The sequence below is a fragment of the Antechinus flavipes genome, chromosome 1, assembly GCF_016432865.1.
Source record: "Antechinus flavipes isolate AdamAnt ecotype Samford, QLD, Australia chromosome 1, AdamAnt_v2, whole genome shotgun sequence".
NCBI classification, from domain to species: Eukaryota; Metazoa; Chordata; class Mammalia; order Dasyuromorphia; family Dasyuridae; genus Antechinus; species Antechinus flavipes.
Window position 1 is genome coordinate 235,548,896 of NC_067398.1, and position 16,786 is coordinate 235,565,681.

Sequence of the window (16,786 nt, forward strand, 5' to 3'; positions counted from 1 at the left end):
GGAAATGATCTGAAAAGAACTTAAGTGATTTGTCCAGGTTCAAACTTCTAATAAGAGTCTGAGGCAAAATTAGAATTCAGTTGTTTCTGACCCGAAACCTAGAATCTTATCAGTTGTTCTATATCACCTTTTTATAACTTACTGTATTTTCTTTTTTTTTCATATTCTAAATGAATCACTCTCAAATCTTTCCCCTATTACTGTAATGCTGGAAAAACTGAGGCATGATAGAGATTAGAGAGTTTTTAATATTTTATTTGAGAAGGAGAGATTGTACTGGGGGCAAAACAGGATCCATGTTGCCCCGAGGGCTGGATTGGACTCATGTTTCAAAGCATCCAACAGCAAGTGAAGAATTCCAGAATTGTTTTGTTTTTTTAATCTCTCTCCTGGTTTTTCCCTTTTGCTCTGATTTTTCTCTCCCAACATGATTCACAAAACAGTGTGTATTAAAAATAAACTTACAATGATAAAAAAAGAAGTAATGAATTTTCCTATATATTCTTATAGGACTTCAGTGATAAGGGAAACAAAGGCAGAAAGCAGAGAGCACTGGAGAGTGGGGAACTTTTAGGAATGGACCATAAATTCAGTTCTGACAGGTTGTGGGTAAGGATCATAAATTCTGATAATTTGGAAAGACTAGGAGTCACTCAGTCTGGGATAGGAGATGTCCCTCCCTATCTGAGATTAAACATCTGCAGTTTATGGCTCTGGAATGCTAGTGATCAGGCCTTCCAGCCCTAATTTATATCAGTTCTAATGGTCAGGAAGGGAGCTTGCAATTGAGGCAGAACAATTCAGGGAAACTGAGGCAGAACAATTAAAGGAAATTGTGTCATAATACTACCATAAGATGGGGCTTGAAATTCCCTCAATTAGAATCAATCCTTTTGGAACTGGGATTGACAATTCTTTGCATTCTCTAGGTAAAGCAAAAATATTGCTTGCTTTACCTAGAAGGGACAACATTAACTCATTAATCCCATTAATTCATGAAAATGAAATGAATAATTTTTTCACTATTGTTTACTTGTTTGGTATTCACAAAACATTTATTAATTGCCTACCCTAGGTAGACATTGTGCTGCAGAGATTAAAAAATAACAATGACCCTATTTAAAAATTTACATTTGTGAAAGAAAGGTCCTAGTGGATTGGGATGTTGAACTATCAAATTTTCATATGAACAAAGGATTTTAAAAGATTTGGAGTATGGGAATTTACTGTACTTGGAAAAAATAAGTATACATGGGATATCACAATGGAAGGCAAAAGAAAGGTAGAAAGAAACACCAAATCCTAGAGCCAGAAAGTCTCACCTATTGCTAAGTGGGAATCTTTCCTACAACATAACAACATCCCTGACAAATAGTCCTTTAGCTTCTGCCTGAATATATAGGAAATTCATTACTTCTTTTTTTTATCATAGTAAGTTTATTTTTAATACACATTGTTTTATGAATCATGTTGGGAGAGAAAAATCAGAGCAAAAGGGAAAAACCATGAGAGAGATTAAAAAAACAAAATAAAACAGAAAAAAGAAGTGAATATAACACATGTTGATTTACATTCAGTCTCCTCAGTTCTTTTTCTGGATGCAGATGGCATTTCCTGTCCAAAGTCTTTCGGTGCTTTGGATCACTGAACCACTGAGAAGAACCAAGGCTTTCATGTTGATCATCGCACATTCTTGCTTACATCACATGTATTCCTGGTTCTGCTTGTTTTGCTCAGCATCAGTTCATGTAAATCTTTCCAGGCTTTTCTATAATCAGCTTTTTCATAGTTTTCTATAGAACAATAATCCATTGTCTTCATGTGTCACAACTTGTTCAGCCATTCCAATTGATGGGCAGCTACTCCTTTTCCAATTCTTTGCTACCACAAAAAGAGCTGGTTTGAATATTTTTGCAAATGTGGGTCCTTTTCCTTCCTTTATGATCTCCTTGGGATACAGACCCAGTAATGGCATTGCTGGGTCAAAGTGTATGCACATTTTGATAATTCTTTGGGTATAGTACCAAATTGCTTTCAAGAATGGTTGGATCAGTTCACAACTCCATCAGCAATGTATCAGTGTCCCAGTTTTTCCCACATCCTCTCCAGCATTCATCAATATCTTTTCCTGTCTTAGCCAATCTGAGAAGTGTGAGAAGGTACCTCAGAGTTGTGAATTCATTACTTCTTAAGAATTCCATTACTTTTCTGAACAGTGTTAATTGTTAGGAATTTTTTCTTTATATTGAGAAGGAATCCACATTTTTGCAATTTCTACCCAATAGTTTTTCTGTCTGGAGCCAAATAAAACAAACCTAATCCTTCTTAAACTTCACCATGTTTTTTTCTCCAGTCTCCTAATTCTTTTAAGTAATCAGGATATAGCGTGTTTTCAAGTTTTCCCTCCATTCTGTTTATATTCCTCTAGATATGCTCTAGGTTGTCAAAGACCTAGATATAAAGTATCTAGAAGGAACACAGTATTATAGATGTAGTCAAGAAACAGTGGAATATCAGATTTCCTTTTCTAGACACTATAATTTAAGATAGTGTTAACTTTTTAAATTGTTCATGTCATCTTCTGTGAAAAGAGTAGATATGGGGTTGTATGTGTATTTTTTTTTTTTTTTTTTGCTGAGGCAGTTGGTTATGACTTGCCCAGGGTCACACAGCTAGGAAGTGTTAAGTGTCTGAGGTCAGATTTGAACTCAGGTCCCCATGTCTTCAAGGCTGCACCACCTAGCTGCCCCTGTATGTGTATTTGTATGTGTGTGTACATATGTAAGTGCATTTGTATGAGCATGATGGGGGTGCAACTTCTAGGGAAATGTCTCAATAATTCTGGAGTCTCCTAGCCTTAGGACCCCTATAGTAATATAGTTATGTATTCCTCCCCTTAGCTTTTAGGGAAATGTAGCAATAACCCTGAGGCTTCCCTGCCCTCAGGACAAACATTGCTGACTGTCAGATAAACAATCTGTTTATCAATAACCCTAAGGGCTCCTGGCCTTGGAGTGGAGATGACTCTGAGGTTCTCTGGAATACTATAGTATTTAGGAATATTATAGTCCTACAAACTTTACTGTCAGATAGATAATCTGTTGGTCAATGATAACAAAGTTCCATCCCTCAAGCCTACCTGTAAGCCATAAAATTAGCAAATAAGTAACATGAAGCTCCTGGTCTCTCTTTTTCCTATAAATTTATCTTCTTACTCTTGGTGCTTTGCTAAATTCTTTTGGAACTTATCCTGCTTCAATTGGTGTTACAATTACAATAAACTTTGCCCCTTGACATGGAGTTGGGTTTAAGCCTACAGACTCTTTTGAGACACTTTACAACACCAATTTGCAACCATCCTTTGCACTTAACAAGTACATGCATATGTGGATGTGTATATGGCTATTTACGCATATATTATTTACATATTATATATTTGTATATACATATGTACACAATATTACTGCACAACAAACACACCGGTATCTTTGTCTCTATCTTTGGTTGAGAAGGGATTAGCAGGAAAAGAAAGTTAGAAATAGTGCCTCAAACAAATTTGTCCTTCCCAATTCAGCCTTGAGGGCAACAAATAGAATAAATCAGATTATTGTATAGATTAAGCCCCTGAAATCAGGCAACACTAAGCAGGAGTGGGGATTTCCATAATCTTGCTGGAAGGGAGAGAAATAATCTCTCTGAAGGTTAATGGGAGAAAAATTCCTAAGAAGGGGAATTATCACTTAATTTAAATGATAAAGTAAGAAAGAAGTCTGATAGTCTGATAACTTCCTGTTGGAGAATAATATAAAAGATAAAACATGCATACGCTACTAATACATTATCAAATAATGGTAATAATTCCTTGAATTCTTTGCGAATTAAATCATTTAAAACATCACATTTTCATATTGAGAGATGGGCATTTTGGTTTCCACATGAAGTTATGGGGTTGGAGAAATGAAACTTGAGTTGGAGAACGGGACCCACTGGGGCATGGGGAATGGTCCAGGGAGGAGGTAATCTCCCAAAAGAATGTGGGCTCCCTGAGGGAAGGGACTGACTTTTGTAATCAGAGATGGTGGCCTGAGATTTGAAAAAGTATCTTTTGTTCTTTGTCCTTAGCCCTGCTCTGTTACCTTTCTCTCTTCTAGAATGGAAGCTGTGTTGGGTCAGGAACTGGCTACATAATGAGAAGTGGAGATTCATAATATGTTACCTCAGCAACATCCAGTTAATGAGGAATCAGGGGAAGGACTTGTGCTTCAGGATAGGGAATAAAATGTGCCTTTGAAGTCCCCAAAGTGTGTCTATTCACCTATGCACCCATTCTTGCGAGAATGTAAAATAAATCTTTCCTGCATTCAGCAGTGAGTCAGTGGAGTTCTTGGTTAAGATATTTTGTTTCTTACATACTCTTAAATGCATGTTCATATTTCCACTAGGATTATATTGATGACTTGTTCAAAGAAGTGACTCTGGGTTTTGAAAGTAATATTAGTGAAATGCAAGGTCAGGTCCTATCAATATGAAAACATTTTGACTACCATACTGCTAATGGACTATGTCTCTTGTTCAAATTTGATCATAATGTTTCTGTTTGTTTATTTGTATGAGGAATTAACTGAGTGAAAATACTACGTGGGAATATAGTTTTAAACTCTATCTTAATTGTGACTTAAGACTTTATAATAATAGAGCAGTAGCTAAAAGTTGTAGGTTTTTGTCCCCTCCAGTTTTCCCACCACCTCTTAATTAGCATTTAAGTACTTCTTTTAAAGGTGATGATGGCTTTGAATTCTCTTATCTGAGGATATTTGCTTGTACTGCAGTTCTCTAGGGAAATTTAAATTAAGAGTTTACTATTATTGACTTGTATTCTTTTGTTTCTGGGTTAGATTTCTATTAGAATATAAACCTGGGCTCCCCCAAACAAAGGGAGAAAAGGCTGGAAAGGAGTGGGGCTTCTGCTTTCAGGGACCCATTTAATCTTATGTTTTGCAGTTTATGCTTTGCACTTTGTAGATAAACATCTTGTCAAGTGTCAATCTTTTCCCGGCAAGATCGTAATAAAGCCCTTTTTGCTTTTTCTTACTCTGAGAGTCTCTAATTGTTTTTGTGAATGATACTGTCCCAAAGTTTTGTTTTGTTTTGGTTTGGTTTTTTTGCTAAAGAAAATTATGAAGATTATTCTTTAAAGAATGGGGGGCAGGGAGGGGATAGCAAATTGAGTTTTTTAGTTTATCAGTGTGATGAGATCCTGAATATTATTTTGGTCCAAAAGAAATGAAAAAATTGATTCCTGAGGCAAACAGACCGAAAGTTCTGATAGAAATAAGTTTAGCTCTGTAGAGGTCTGAAGCAGTCTCACCTTGCTATGCACTGTCAGAAATCCCAGTCATGTCCCTGAGATTAAATTTTCCCTCTAAAACCTACTTGTGGGTCATCCCATGGCTGCTACCTTCTTTTGGGCAGCTCCCCACAGCACTCTGCCTTGTGGTGTCTTTTCCCTTCCCCCAGGTCACGTGGTGTCTCCCCTAACTCCACTATGCTTCCCAAATCCACTTCTCCTTCTAGCTAACTCTTTTAGGGTGCTAAGCCCCTTTTAGGATTTAGCCTGCCAGTTAAGGGCATGCCCCAACTTCATGAGGTGCTCCCTTTCTACCGAGTAATTGTGAGTTCCACTGAGGAACTTGTCTTTCATGTGCTCTCATATTCTTTCATATTTACCATTCCTTGTGTCTATATATCCCTTCATTTTGTCTGAAACCTATTCCCTTGTGAAAAATAGATTCATTTGATTTCCACAGTATGAAAATTAAATTGTAGAAATAAAACAAATTAGAAAACTCAAACCCACTGGGACATCAGAGAATAATCAAGGCGGTTGGGTGAAGATCATCTCATCTGTAAGAATGAAAGCTTCTTAGGGGCAACGACTGTAGTCAGGACTGGTAGCCTGACATTTTTTTTTAATATTTTATTTTATTTTGTAATAACTTTATATTGACAGAGTCCATGCCAAGGTAATTTTTTTACAACATTATCCCTTGCACTCACTTCTGTTCCGATTTTTCCTCTCCCTCCCTCCACCCCCTCCCCTAGATGGCAAGCAGTCCTATATATGTTAGATATGGTGCAGTATATCCTAGATACAATATATGTGTGCAAAACCAAACAGTTCTCTTGTTGCACAGGGAGAATTGGATTCAGAAGGTAAAAATAACCCAGGAAGAAAAACAAAAATGCAAATAGTTCACATTCGTTTCCCAGTGTTCTTTCTTTGGGAGTAGCTGCTTCTGTCCATCATTTATCAATTGAAACTGAGTTAGGTCTCTTTGTCAAAGAAATCCACTTCCATCAGAATACATCCTCATACAATATTGTTGTCGAAGTGTATAATGATCTCCTGGTTCTGCTCATTTCACTTAGCATCAGTTCATGTAAATCTCTCCAAGCCTCTCTGTATTCATCCTGCTGGTCATTTCTTACAGAACAATAATATTCCATAACATTCATATACACAATTTACCCAGCCATTCTCCAATTGATGGGCATCCATTCAATTTCCAGTTTCTAGCCACTACAAACAGGGCTGCCACAAACATTTTGTAGCCTGACATTTGAAAAGAATTTTTGCCCCTCTGCTTTCCTTGTTATTTTCCTCTTCTAGAAGGAAAGCTCCTTGGGGGTAGTGACTGGATTGAGTGGGAAACACCCTACTTTGTTAAGCATTTGATAGTCTCAGGCTTTTTTACTTCATTTTTTAGAAACTGTTTTAGAAACGCAAGCCAATGGGAAAAGGAGCCAGAGGATTGGGGAGAGGAGCTGGGGAATAAAAAAGGGAATGCCCTTTGCCTATGTGTGTCTCTCTCTAAAATCATGTTTTGTGCCTCAAATACTGCCCATCTTTTCTCATGAGAAAAAAATAAATTTTTTCCTATATTTATACCTGGGCTTCTGATTGTTTTAGTGGTTATTACTGTCCCAAATAATCCTAAATAAATCCACCTTTTGCTGAAGTGAATGGCACATAATCAAACCCAAACTTTTGGTGTCTGCCATCATTTTGGTGACAAAACCTATAAATCACATCAAGTGGGCATCTATATTTTTTCTACAAAATGTTTGCTGTAAATTTTGATGTCGGAACTTAAAATTTTTTTTTCACTTAGTTTTATTTTTATTCTGAACTTAATAAAACACAAATGAAAGGAGTATTTCCATAAATGTGGAAAGGGAAGATTTTATATGAAATTGAATCTCCATTACATAAAGGTTGCTTTTCTTTTAAAATATATAACAAATTCCAGATTTCTTTTAAAATGTAACAAATTCATGCTATCTTGCATATGTTATTCCTTGGTGCTTCTCTCTTAACTCTTTCTCTCATCTTTCCGTCCCTCTCTTTTGAATGGAGGAAACCATCTATTCAACACTTTTATATACCTTTCTTTTGGGGGGAAAAAAAACACCCAAAACTGTTGTGTAATACATCTAAATACAATAGGGACAATTATTCCAACCTCTCTCATAGGCAAATTGAGTCCCCAGAGCAAGACTGTATCTTTCTCTTGAGAATACTAAATGGTTGTTTGCTGTTGTTATGCTTGTGATTGTGTAGTTGTAGGTATTTTAGGATAAGGATTCTTGACCTGAGAGGGTATGTCATAGATCAATCTCAGGAAATCTGTGGATTTGGTTATTTTCTTTTTAAATATTTCATAACTTTCTCAACATAATTTGTTTCCTTTGTAAAATATTATATTTATTTTTTATGCATTTAAAAACATCATTTTTGAAGCATCAGCCATACAAAAAAGTTATGAAACCCTTTTCTGTGAATATACCTGAAAAATGTTGAGCTGTCTAATGTTATTGACTCAACTTCCATTCTCACATATTATCTTTAATATCAATTACCAGTTATATTTAGTATCTTCCTGGTATTAGCAATTAGCATTGCACTATCACTTAGCCAATTAATATCAATCAGCATTTATGAAGAATATTTACTGAGAAGATATAGCAAGAACAGAAATATATCTCCTTAAAAAGTGAGGGTATACTCTCTCCTATACCATTTGTGTCTCACATAGGAGCCTCAAATTTGAAATGATTTATGCAGCATATTTTCTCCCCTTACTCTGCTCCAAGTCTACTTCTAGATTTAGCAGAATGAATGCTGCAGAATTGTTATCTTGCCACAGTAGGACACTGAACCTCAAAATCAACCCATTTTTGCACTGGATATGAAGGGGGAGGGGAACTGTTCCCTTTAAGATTATCACTCTGAGATTATTTACCCTTTGATCAGGATCTCCCAGGCTCCAAGGAGTCCAGACAGAGCCCAAACATTTCAGGATAAGAGAATCAACTCCCATAGAAATTCTAAATTCTCATTCAATTGAGGAATCCTGATCTGATCTGTCCCAGCCCCCCACCTGGCTGGACCCTTGTCAGCATGATCTGCTTAAGCTGTCTCAGCCCCCCACTAAGATACCCAATATTACAGCTTCCCTCTACTAAGGTCTTTACAGATGGACCTAGGTAGCTCACTTAGCTCAGGACCTTCTGTCCACTGAGAAACCATTTTCTCAGTGCAAAACTCCATTTTCCAATAAATCTGCCACTATAGAAGACAGTCTCTTGGTGAACTGATTTTTATCCAACAATAAACTTTCATTTTGCAACTAATAATTCGGGAATGAGTGAATTCTTTCACTCTAAACCTGTAGCCAATTTAAAGGGGATTCTTAACAACTCTCTTATAGCCACTAACCACCAGGAATTGAGACCCCTCAAACCTTATCATATTAAGCATACTCAGGGGTCACTGTTGCCTAACTTGATTTGCCTGCTAATAAACACTGGTATGAATTCTGGCTCCTGATGGCTAACGTAACCTTTCAAAGATCAAAAGGTAAGAAACAAAATATCTTACCAATAACTCCACAGGACTCACTGATGAATGCAAAAAAGATTTATTTTATATTATTAAGAATGGGTACCTAGGTGAATAGACACACTTTTGAAATAGACAAAGGCAGCATTTTATTTTCTATCCAGAAGCACAAGAGACTCTCCATTAATTGGATGTTACAAAAGTTACACATCATGAATCTCTACCCTTCATTACAAAAGTCAGTCCCTGCTCCCAAGGAGCTTACATTTTTTGAGGGAAAAAGATAAAACATCCTTGATTAGTCTTTAATGTTCTTGTGGGTTTCATTTTTCCAATTAAGTTTCATTTCTCCAATTTAATTTTCCTAACTGTGGAAACCAAATAAATGCCCATCCATTTCTCACAATTAGATCACAACCTAGTCCATGCCATCTTCAATATTCTTTCACCCTAATGCAGTGTGAGAAATTCCATCACCTCCCTGATTTCAGCTCTCTTCTAGAATAAAGAACAAACACCAACAAACTGTGGACTATAAAAGCGTGCATAAGCTTTGATTTATTAGTACCACTTGAAGGCCTATATCCCAAAGAAATTTGGAAGGAAGGAAGGGAAAGGAGGGAGGGAGGGAACAAAGGAGACAGGAAGGAAGGAAAAGAAAAGAAAAGAAAAGAAAATTACCACAATGTTTATAGTAGCTCTTTTTTTGTGGTAGCCAAGAATTGTCTATCAAGGAGGTGCTCATCAATTGGAGAATAGTTAAATAAGTTATGATACACGATTGTGACTAAATTAGTGATTATTTAGTTGTTTTTAAGTCATATCCAACTCTTCATGAGCCAATTGGGGTTTTCTTAGCAAAGATACTGGAGTGGTTTACCATTCCCCTCTCCAGCTCATTTTATAAATAAGAAAGGTGAAGTAAACAAAGTGGCTTGCCCAGGGTCACACAGCTAGTAAATATCTGAGGCTGGAATTATAAAGATGATATTATACCATGACTTGTTATACCCTGAATAAAATTATTGTGGCCACCTCACCTTCCTTGCCATTAGGACTGAGAGAATTGAGTTAGGAAAAATCTTGACACATCATTGAGTCATATCTCAATTCTTGCTGGGATAATTCCCCCTTCCTTTGAGTATTGTCTCCTTGCTGTCTCCTGCCCTCCATGTTTTTATTTTGACCTTTCTCCTGTCAGGATTAAGTTATGGTCCTCTCCTGGAATTGTGGTTTGTCTACCCACCCAATAGCCTCACCGTCCTTATCTGCCTTTGTTCCCCTCTAAGATTGTATACTCAGGTTTTGTATCCTGTTTTAGCTAAAACCCTATAAAAGTTCCCTGCCTCAGTTCCTGGGGGTCGAATGATTTTTGAACATGAGTTCCATTTGGTTGGCTAGCCTAAAACTCTCCACATTAAAAGATTAAAAGACTATGTTGCCTCAGTTTTTCTGGCATTACAATGAGTCTTCCTGATTCCACATTCAGCATTTCATCTATTGTACTACATAGCTGCTCCTGTAGTAGAATATTATTGTGCTATAAAAAATAATTAGCATGATGCTTTCAGAAAACCTAGAAAGACTGCTTGCTTATTTATATTCTTTGACTATTTATCCACTGGGGAATGACTCAAAGTCTTATGAATTTGATTCAGTTCTCTATATATTTGAGAAATGAGGTCTTTATCAGAAAAACTTGTAAAATTTTTTCAGTTTTTATCCTTCCCTTTCTCTCTCTGCCTTTCTCTTTCTCTATCTTTCCTTCCTTTCACCTTGTTTCTTCTCAAAAGTGTTTTGCTTCTGATTACCATCTCTGTCAATATGTTCTCTCTTCTATTAGCACCCCTTTCTTTTATCCCCGTCCCTTTCTCCTTCCCTGTAGGGTAAGATAGATATGCTCAAATGAGCATATGTTAATTTCTCTGAGCCAGTTTCAATGACAGTTAAATTCAAATACTATTTAGCACCACTACCCTTTCCTTTCCTCTGTAAAAACTCTTCCTTGCAAATCTCTTCTATGTGAGAAAATTTTTTCCATTCTTCCTCTCCTTTCCCTTTTCCCCAGTGCATTCCTCTTTCTCATATTTTCATTTTTTGGACCTTATTCCAACATAATTAATTTACTTAATGTCCCCAGTCTATATAACTTGCTTTTAACTGCCCTAATAATGATAAGGTTCTTAGGAGTTACATGTGTCACCTTCCCATATAATAATGTAAACGTAATGTTTTTGAGACCCTCTATGATTATTCATTCATGTTTACCTTTTCATGCTCTTTGTGGGGAGAGGGAAGGGGTCTTCTGTTTGTTAAATTCCTTGACTTCTAGTCTTTTCATGAAGAATGCTTGAAAATCCTCTATTTTATTAGTTATCTATTCTTTCCCTCTGGAGGATTATTTTTAGTTTCATTGATTTGGGGTTGTAATCCTGCTCCTTAGCTTTCCAGAGTATCACATTCCATACCTTCTGATCCTTTCATGTAAAAGCTGTTAATCTTGTGTGATCCTGACTCTGATTTTCCAATATTTGAATTATTTCTTTTTAGTGACTTGAAGGACTTTCTTAGACTTGTTAGCACTGAAATTTGGCTATGTTACTTCTAGTAATTTTGTTCCAGGAGGTGATCAGTGAATTCTTTTAATTTTTATTTTATTCTCTGGTTCTAGCATATCATGACAGGTTTTTTGTTTGTTTTGACAATTTCTTGAAATATGATGTCTAGGCTCTTTTAAAAATCTTGTCTTTCTGGTAGTACAGTAATTCTTAAATTATATCATCTAGATCTCTTTTCCAAGTCAGTTGTTTTTCCAATAAGATATTTCACATTTTCTATTTTTTATTTTCTTATTTTGTTTTTATTGTTTCTTGATGTTTCATTAAGTCATTGGGTTCCACTGGTCCAGTTCTAATTTTTAAAGAACTATTTTCTTCAAGTGAGCTTTTCTATCTCTTACCATTTGGCCAATTATACTTTTTTTATTTATTATTATTATAGCTTTTTATTTACAAGATATATGCATGCGTAATTTTTTAGCATTGACAATTGCAAAACCTTTTGTTCCAATTTTCCCCCTCCTTCCCCACACCCCCTCCCCCAGATGACAGGTTGATCAATACATGTTAAATATGTTAAGATATAAGTTAAATACAATATATGTATACATGCCCATACAGTTATTTTGCTGTACAAAAAGAATCAGACTTTGAAATAGTGTATAATTAACCTGTGAAGGAAATAAAAAATGCAGGCAGACAAAATAGAGGGATTGGAAATTCTACGTAGTGGTTCATAGTCATCTCCCAGAGTTCTTTTGCTGAGTGTAGCTGGTTTAATTCATTACTGCTCTATTGGAACTGATTTGGTTCATCTCATTGCTGAAGATGGCCAGGTCCATCAGAATTGATCATCATGTAGTTATTGTTGTTGAAGTATATAATGATCTCCTGGTCCTGTTCATTTCACTCAGCATCAGTTCATGTAAGTCTCTCCAGGCCTTTCTGAAATAATCCTGCTGGTCATTTCATTTTTTTTTTTTTCTGCTGGTCATTTCTACAGAACAATAATATTCCATAATATTTATATACCACAATTTATTCAGTCATTCTCCAATTGATGGGCATCTACTCAGTTTCTGGCCACTACAAAGAGGGCTGCCACAAACATTCTTGCACATACAGGTCCCTTTCCCTTCTTTAAAATCTCTTTGGGATATAAACCCAGTTGTAACACTGCTGGGTCAAAGGGTATGCACAGTTTCCAATTATACTTCTTAAGAAGTTATTTTCTTCAACGAATTTTATTATATCTCTTTCCATTTGGCCAAATCTGCTTTTTTAAGTAGTTTTTCTCTTCAGTGAATTTTTGTGCCTCTTTTACCATTTGGTCTATTCCTTTTAATGTTTTTTTCTTCAAATTTTTTGGTACCTTCTTTACCAAGTTGTGGATTCTTTTTTTTTTCCCCACCATTTTCTTGCATTATTCTCATTTCCCTCCATTTTTTCCTCTAGCTCTCTTATTTAATTTTTAAAATCCTTTCTAAGTTTTTCAAGTTTTTGGGCCTAAGACCAATTTACATTTTTCTTTGCTGTTTTAATGTAGTTGTTTTAGTTTTGTTGTTTTCTTTTGAGGTTCTTGTTCTTTTTTGGTTTCTGGAGGCAATTGGGATTATGTGACTTACCCAGGGTCTCACAGCTAGTAAGTGACTGAAGCCAGATATGAACTCAGATTCTCCTGATTCCAAGAATAGTATTCTATCCACTGTATTATCTACCTGTTCCCTGAGTTTGCGTTTTAATTTTCCTTGACAATACAGCATTTTTTTTTTTTAATGTTAAGGTATTTTTTTTAATTTGCTTACTTTCCCAACTTATTTCTTACCTTTTAACTTTATGTAAAGTTGGACTTTTTTTTTCTAGGATAGAACCAGCACTGCCTCAAGCTTGCAGTTTTTACTGTGGTTTTTTTTGTTTTTTTTTTTTTTAGAGCTAATTCTGGCAACTTAGAAATTTCCAGTTCAAAGTGGTATGATTTGTAGAAAAACATCTGGTCACTGCTTTACTGGCCTATGCTCTGGCCTATAAGCCACGCCAAGTACCCTTTTATACCTTGAAAATGTGATTAGGCTTCCCATTCTCTTACAGCAGATTTTCATGTGCTAGTACTCCTCCTTGCCCTGAGACTATGAACTGCAACTGTATAAACAATGCAATAGAGCCCTACATTTGTTGCCCAACTCTCCTCTCTCAGTGCCCACAAATCTTCTGACTAGTTCTCTGTGAGTGGAGAAATTCTTAATGCTGATTTAGTCACCCCAAAGGCCTGATGCTAACTTGCTGTCTACTGTCTAAGTTGTCTTCAGCTGGAAAATTTTGGAGGTTTAGGCACCTTGCTTCCATCATCTTGATTATAAAAATAAATCCTTTAAGAAAAGAATTGGAAAAGAAATGAGAGCTTTAGAGGAAAAACCGAGGAGAATTAATAGTTTAGTACAAGAGATATAAAATTTTATCCAATAAGCACAGTCCCTAAAAATTGGATGGATTAAACACGAATCAAAAAGAAATAATAAAATGAAGACAAAAGATAATAAGAAGAAAATATAGAGTACTTCACATTAAAAAAAAAAAAAAAACTGATGTGGAAAACAGGCCAGGAGACAAAAATCTAAGAATCATTGGATCATCAGAAAGTAATGTCCAGTAAAATTGCCCAGATACTATATTTTGAGAAATCATCGGTAAGAGTTTTCATAACCTAGTTGTATTAGATATATAGGGCAAAGTATTATCAAGACACTCAAGGGAAATAATGTAAAAAGTGGGAAGGAAGGGGGCCTGGTAAGAAAATTTAAACTGTATAGCAAAGTAATAATCTACAAATGTTTTTATATCAGTAAAACAGATTAGGTACTCAGCATACTGAAGCAAGTGAAAATCATAGCCTTATGTTCTCTGAACCTGAAGGCTTCTTGGTATTGGGGTAAGTACCTATTTTTTGAGAAAAACTTCTGGGAAAACTAAAAAACAATCTGGCAAAAATTAGGTTTGGGCTAACAATTTATGATCTATATTAAGATAAACTCCCAAAGGATAACAGCACTATAACAACTTTGAAAGAAGTAAAAAAATCTAATCAAGAAAGTGACCAATCATAACTCCAAGGATTAATGATAAAGAATGCTACCTTTCTCTTGACAGGAAGGTGATGGACTCTAGATGTAGAATGAGAAGTGTGTTTTTGGACACAGCCAACAAGAAAATTTATTTTGGTTGGCCTTGCATATTTATTATAAAGGTTTTGTTTCCAAGGTTTCCTTAGCTGCGTGATCTTAGGCATGACCTTCCTTCTCTAATAAAAAAAATAAATAAATAAAGAAGATTAGACCACATATCCTCTGAAGAACCTTACAACTCTAGATTTATGATCCTATAATTATGCTAAGTTGATTTTTGACTTTTCTAGGAGTTCTGGTCAAATAGAGAATTCTTTCCCAAGTAATTTATATTCTTAGGTTTTTGAACATTAGGTTACTGAATATAATTTTATCTGATTTTTCCTTCACTGATCTTTTTTTTTATTTTTGAACAACACTCAAAATTTTAATAATTATTACTTTATCATGTAACTTGAGTTCTATAAGTGCTGTTCCTTCTTCATTTCAACTTTCCCCCATTATTTCACTTGAGATTTTAAACCTTTGATACTTTTGAATGAATTTTGTTGTTGCTTTACATAACTCTATAAAATGTATCCTTGGTCATATGATTGAAAGAATTCTTAAGTAGAGGTTTTTATTAAAACATTGAAGTAAATGTAGTTATTGTAATAAGTCTTTGACTTGAAATAATAACTATTTTCCTGTATTTTTTCTGTCATTTCCAGTGATTTGAAGAAGAAGTATAATATCACAGCCATACCTAAGTTGGTGGTGGTGAAACAGACGGGAGAGGTTATCACTGACAAAGGAAGGAAACAAGTTAGAGAACAAGGACTCTCCTGCTTCCAAAACTGGCTGGAAGGAGCCAATATCTTTCAGAATTTTTCTTACTGAATTTGGAACTAATGGCATAGAAGGCAATAAGAGACGTTAGGGTGTAATCTCACTCCGTTTTCTTAGTTCTGAAGATTATTCTTATCATAATGAAGGCAAAAGTAAAGTTTAAAAATACTAATTTTCCATTATTTATTAGTATTTGTATTATTGTATTTCATGACAGAGGCAGTAGGAATGAGTATTAAGTAAATTTTTCTCAGGAAAAATATCTCCCCTATTCTGATTATGTAGGCTTTTAAAAATTATTTTTGTTATTCTTAGCGTAATTCTGTTAATGCTTAATGACTCATCCCTGAGAGATAGCTGATTGGATAGACTAGTATGTCAGTCTTGAAAATCTATGCAAAAATTGACTTGTGTAGGTCTGTTCAGTAAAGCAATATATTTCTTCATAGAAATATACAGATTTCTGCTTATTAATCTATTTTAATGATACAAAATGACAGCTATATTAATAAAGTTTATAGTTTGCTTTAATAAACAAATCTATTTCTGTATTATATGTCTCTAATTATTCCCTTTATAATTTCAAGCAAATGACATCAGAGAGTAATTGAATAAATGAATTCCCCACACTGTATTGCCACATTCTTCCTAAAGACCATATATTCTTTCTTCTCTTGAAATGTCTTCTTTCCCTTTGTCTTTTTCTGAAATTTTGAATAATCAATAATCCTACTGTTTTAATATTACTATGTTTTGAAACTAGAAAGCACTTGATATTTTAGGCATCTTTCAACATCCACACTGTCAATATATAAAAAAAAAAAAAATTAAGTGCCTAATCCTCCTCCTTCCTTTTTTTCTCTTCCCACTGGAACTTTGGGTTCTGAGAGCCAAGGCTCTGATAGATAAACCTTATCTTGACCCAAATAAGGATTCGCTTATCACTTCTCAAATACCATTTCAAACTTTTATACTCTCCCTTTCCAGATGTCCTTTATGTGTTGTCTTCTTTTGTTAAAAGTTAAGCATATTAAGGACAGAAACTCTCTTGCTTATGTTTGTAGTCCCACAGCTTAGCACAGTGACTGACATATAGTAAATACTTAATAAATAGACTCTTAAAAAATAAAAAAAACAAAATAAAACAAAACTCCGTCTCTCATTTGTGTGTGTGTGTGTGTGTGTGTGTGTGTGTATGTATGTATAAATTTGCTACACTGAAAAAGGATTGCATTAGCTCCTGGAATAAAGAGAGGAAAAATATTAATCCTTGTCCTAAAAGGGCTTATATTTTATGGGGGGAAATAGAATATATATATATATTTTATATGTATGTATAGATGAATAAAATAAAAGAGAGTTAAGATGCAAAAGGCAAG

At 35.0% G+C, this 16,786-nt stretch overlaps 1 protein-coding gene across 1 annotated transcript in view; it reads left to right on the top strand.

Annotated features, from left to right (window-relative positions):
• Window positions 1-16,578, top strand: part of NXNL2 (nucleoredoxin like 2) — a 33,537-nt gene extending 16,959 nt beyond the window's left edge. Inside the window, exon 2 of the mRNA XM_051998134.1 lies at window positions 15,290-16,578. Within this exon, the coding sequence (XP_051854094.1) occupies window positions 15,290-15,458 (169 nt within the window). The 3' untranslated portion in view covers window positions 15,459-16,578. The remainder of the gene's footprint in view (window positions 1-15,289) is intronic.
• The last annotated feature ends 208 nt before the right edge of the window (window positions 16,579-16,786 follow it).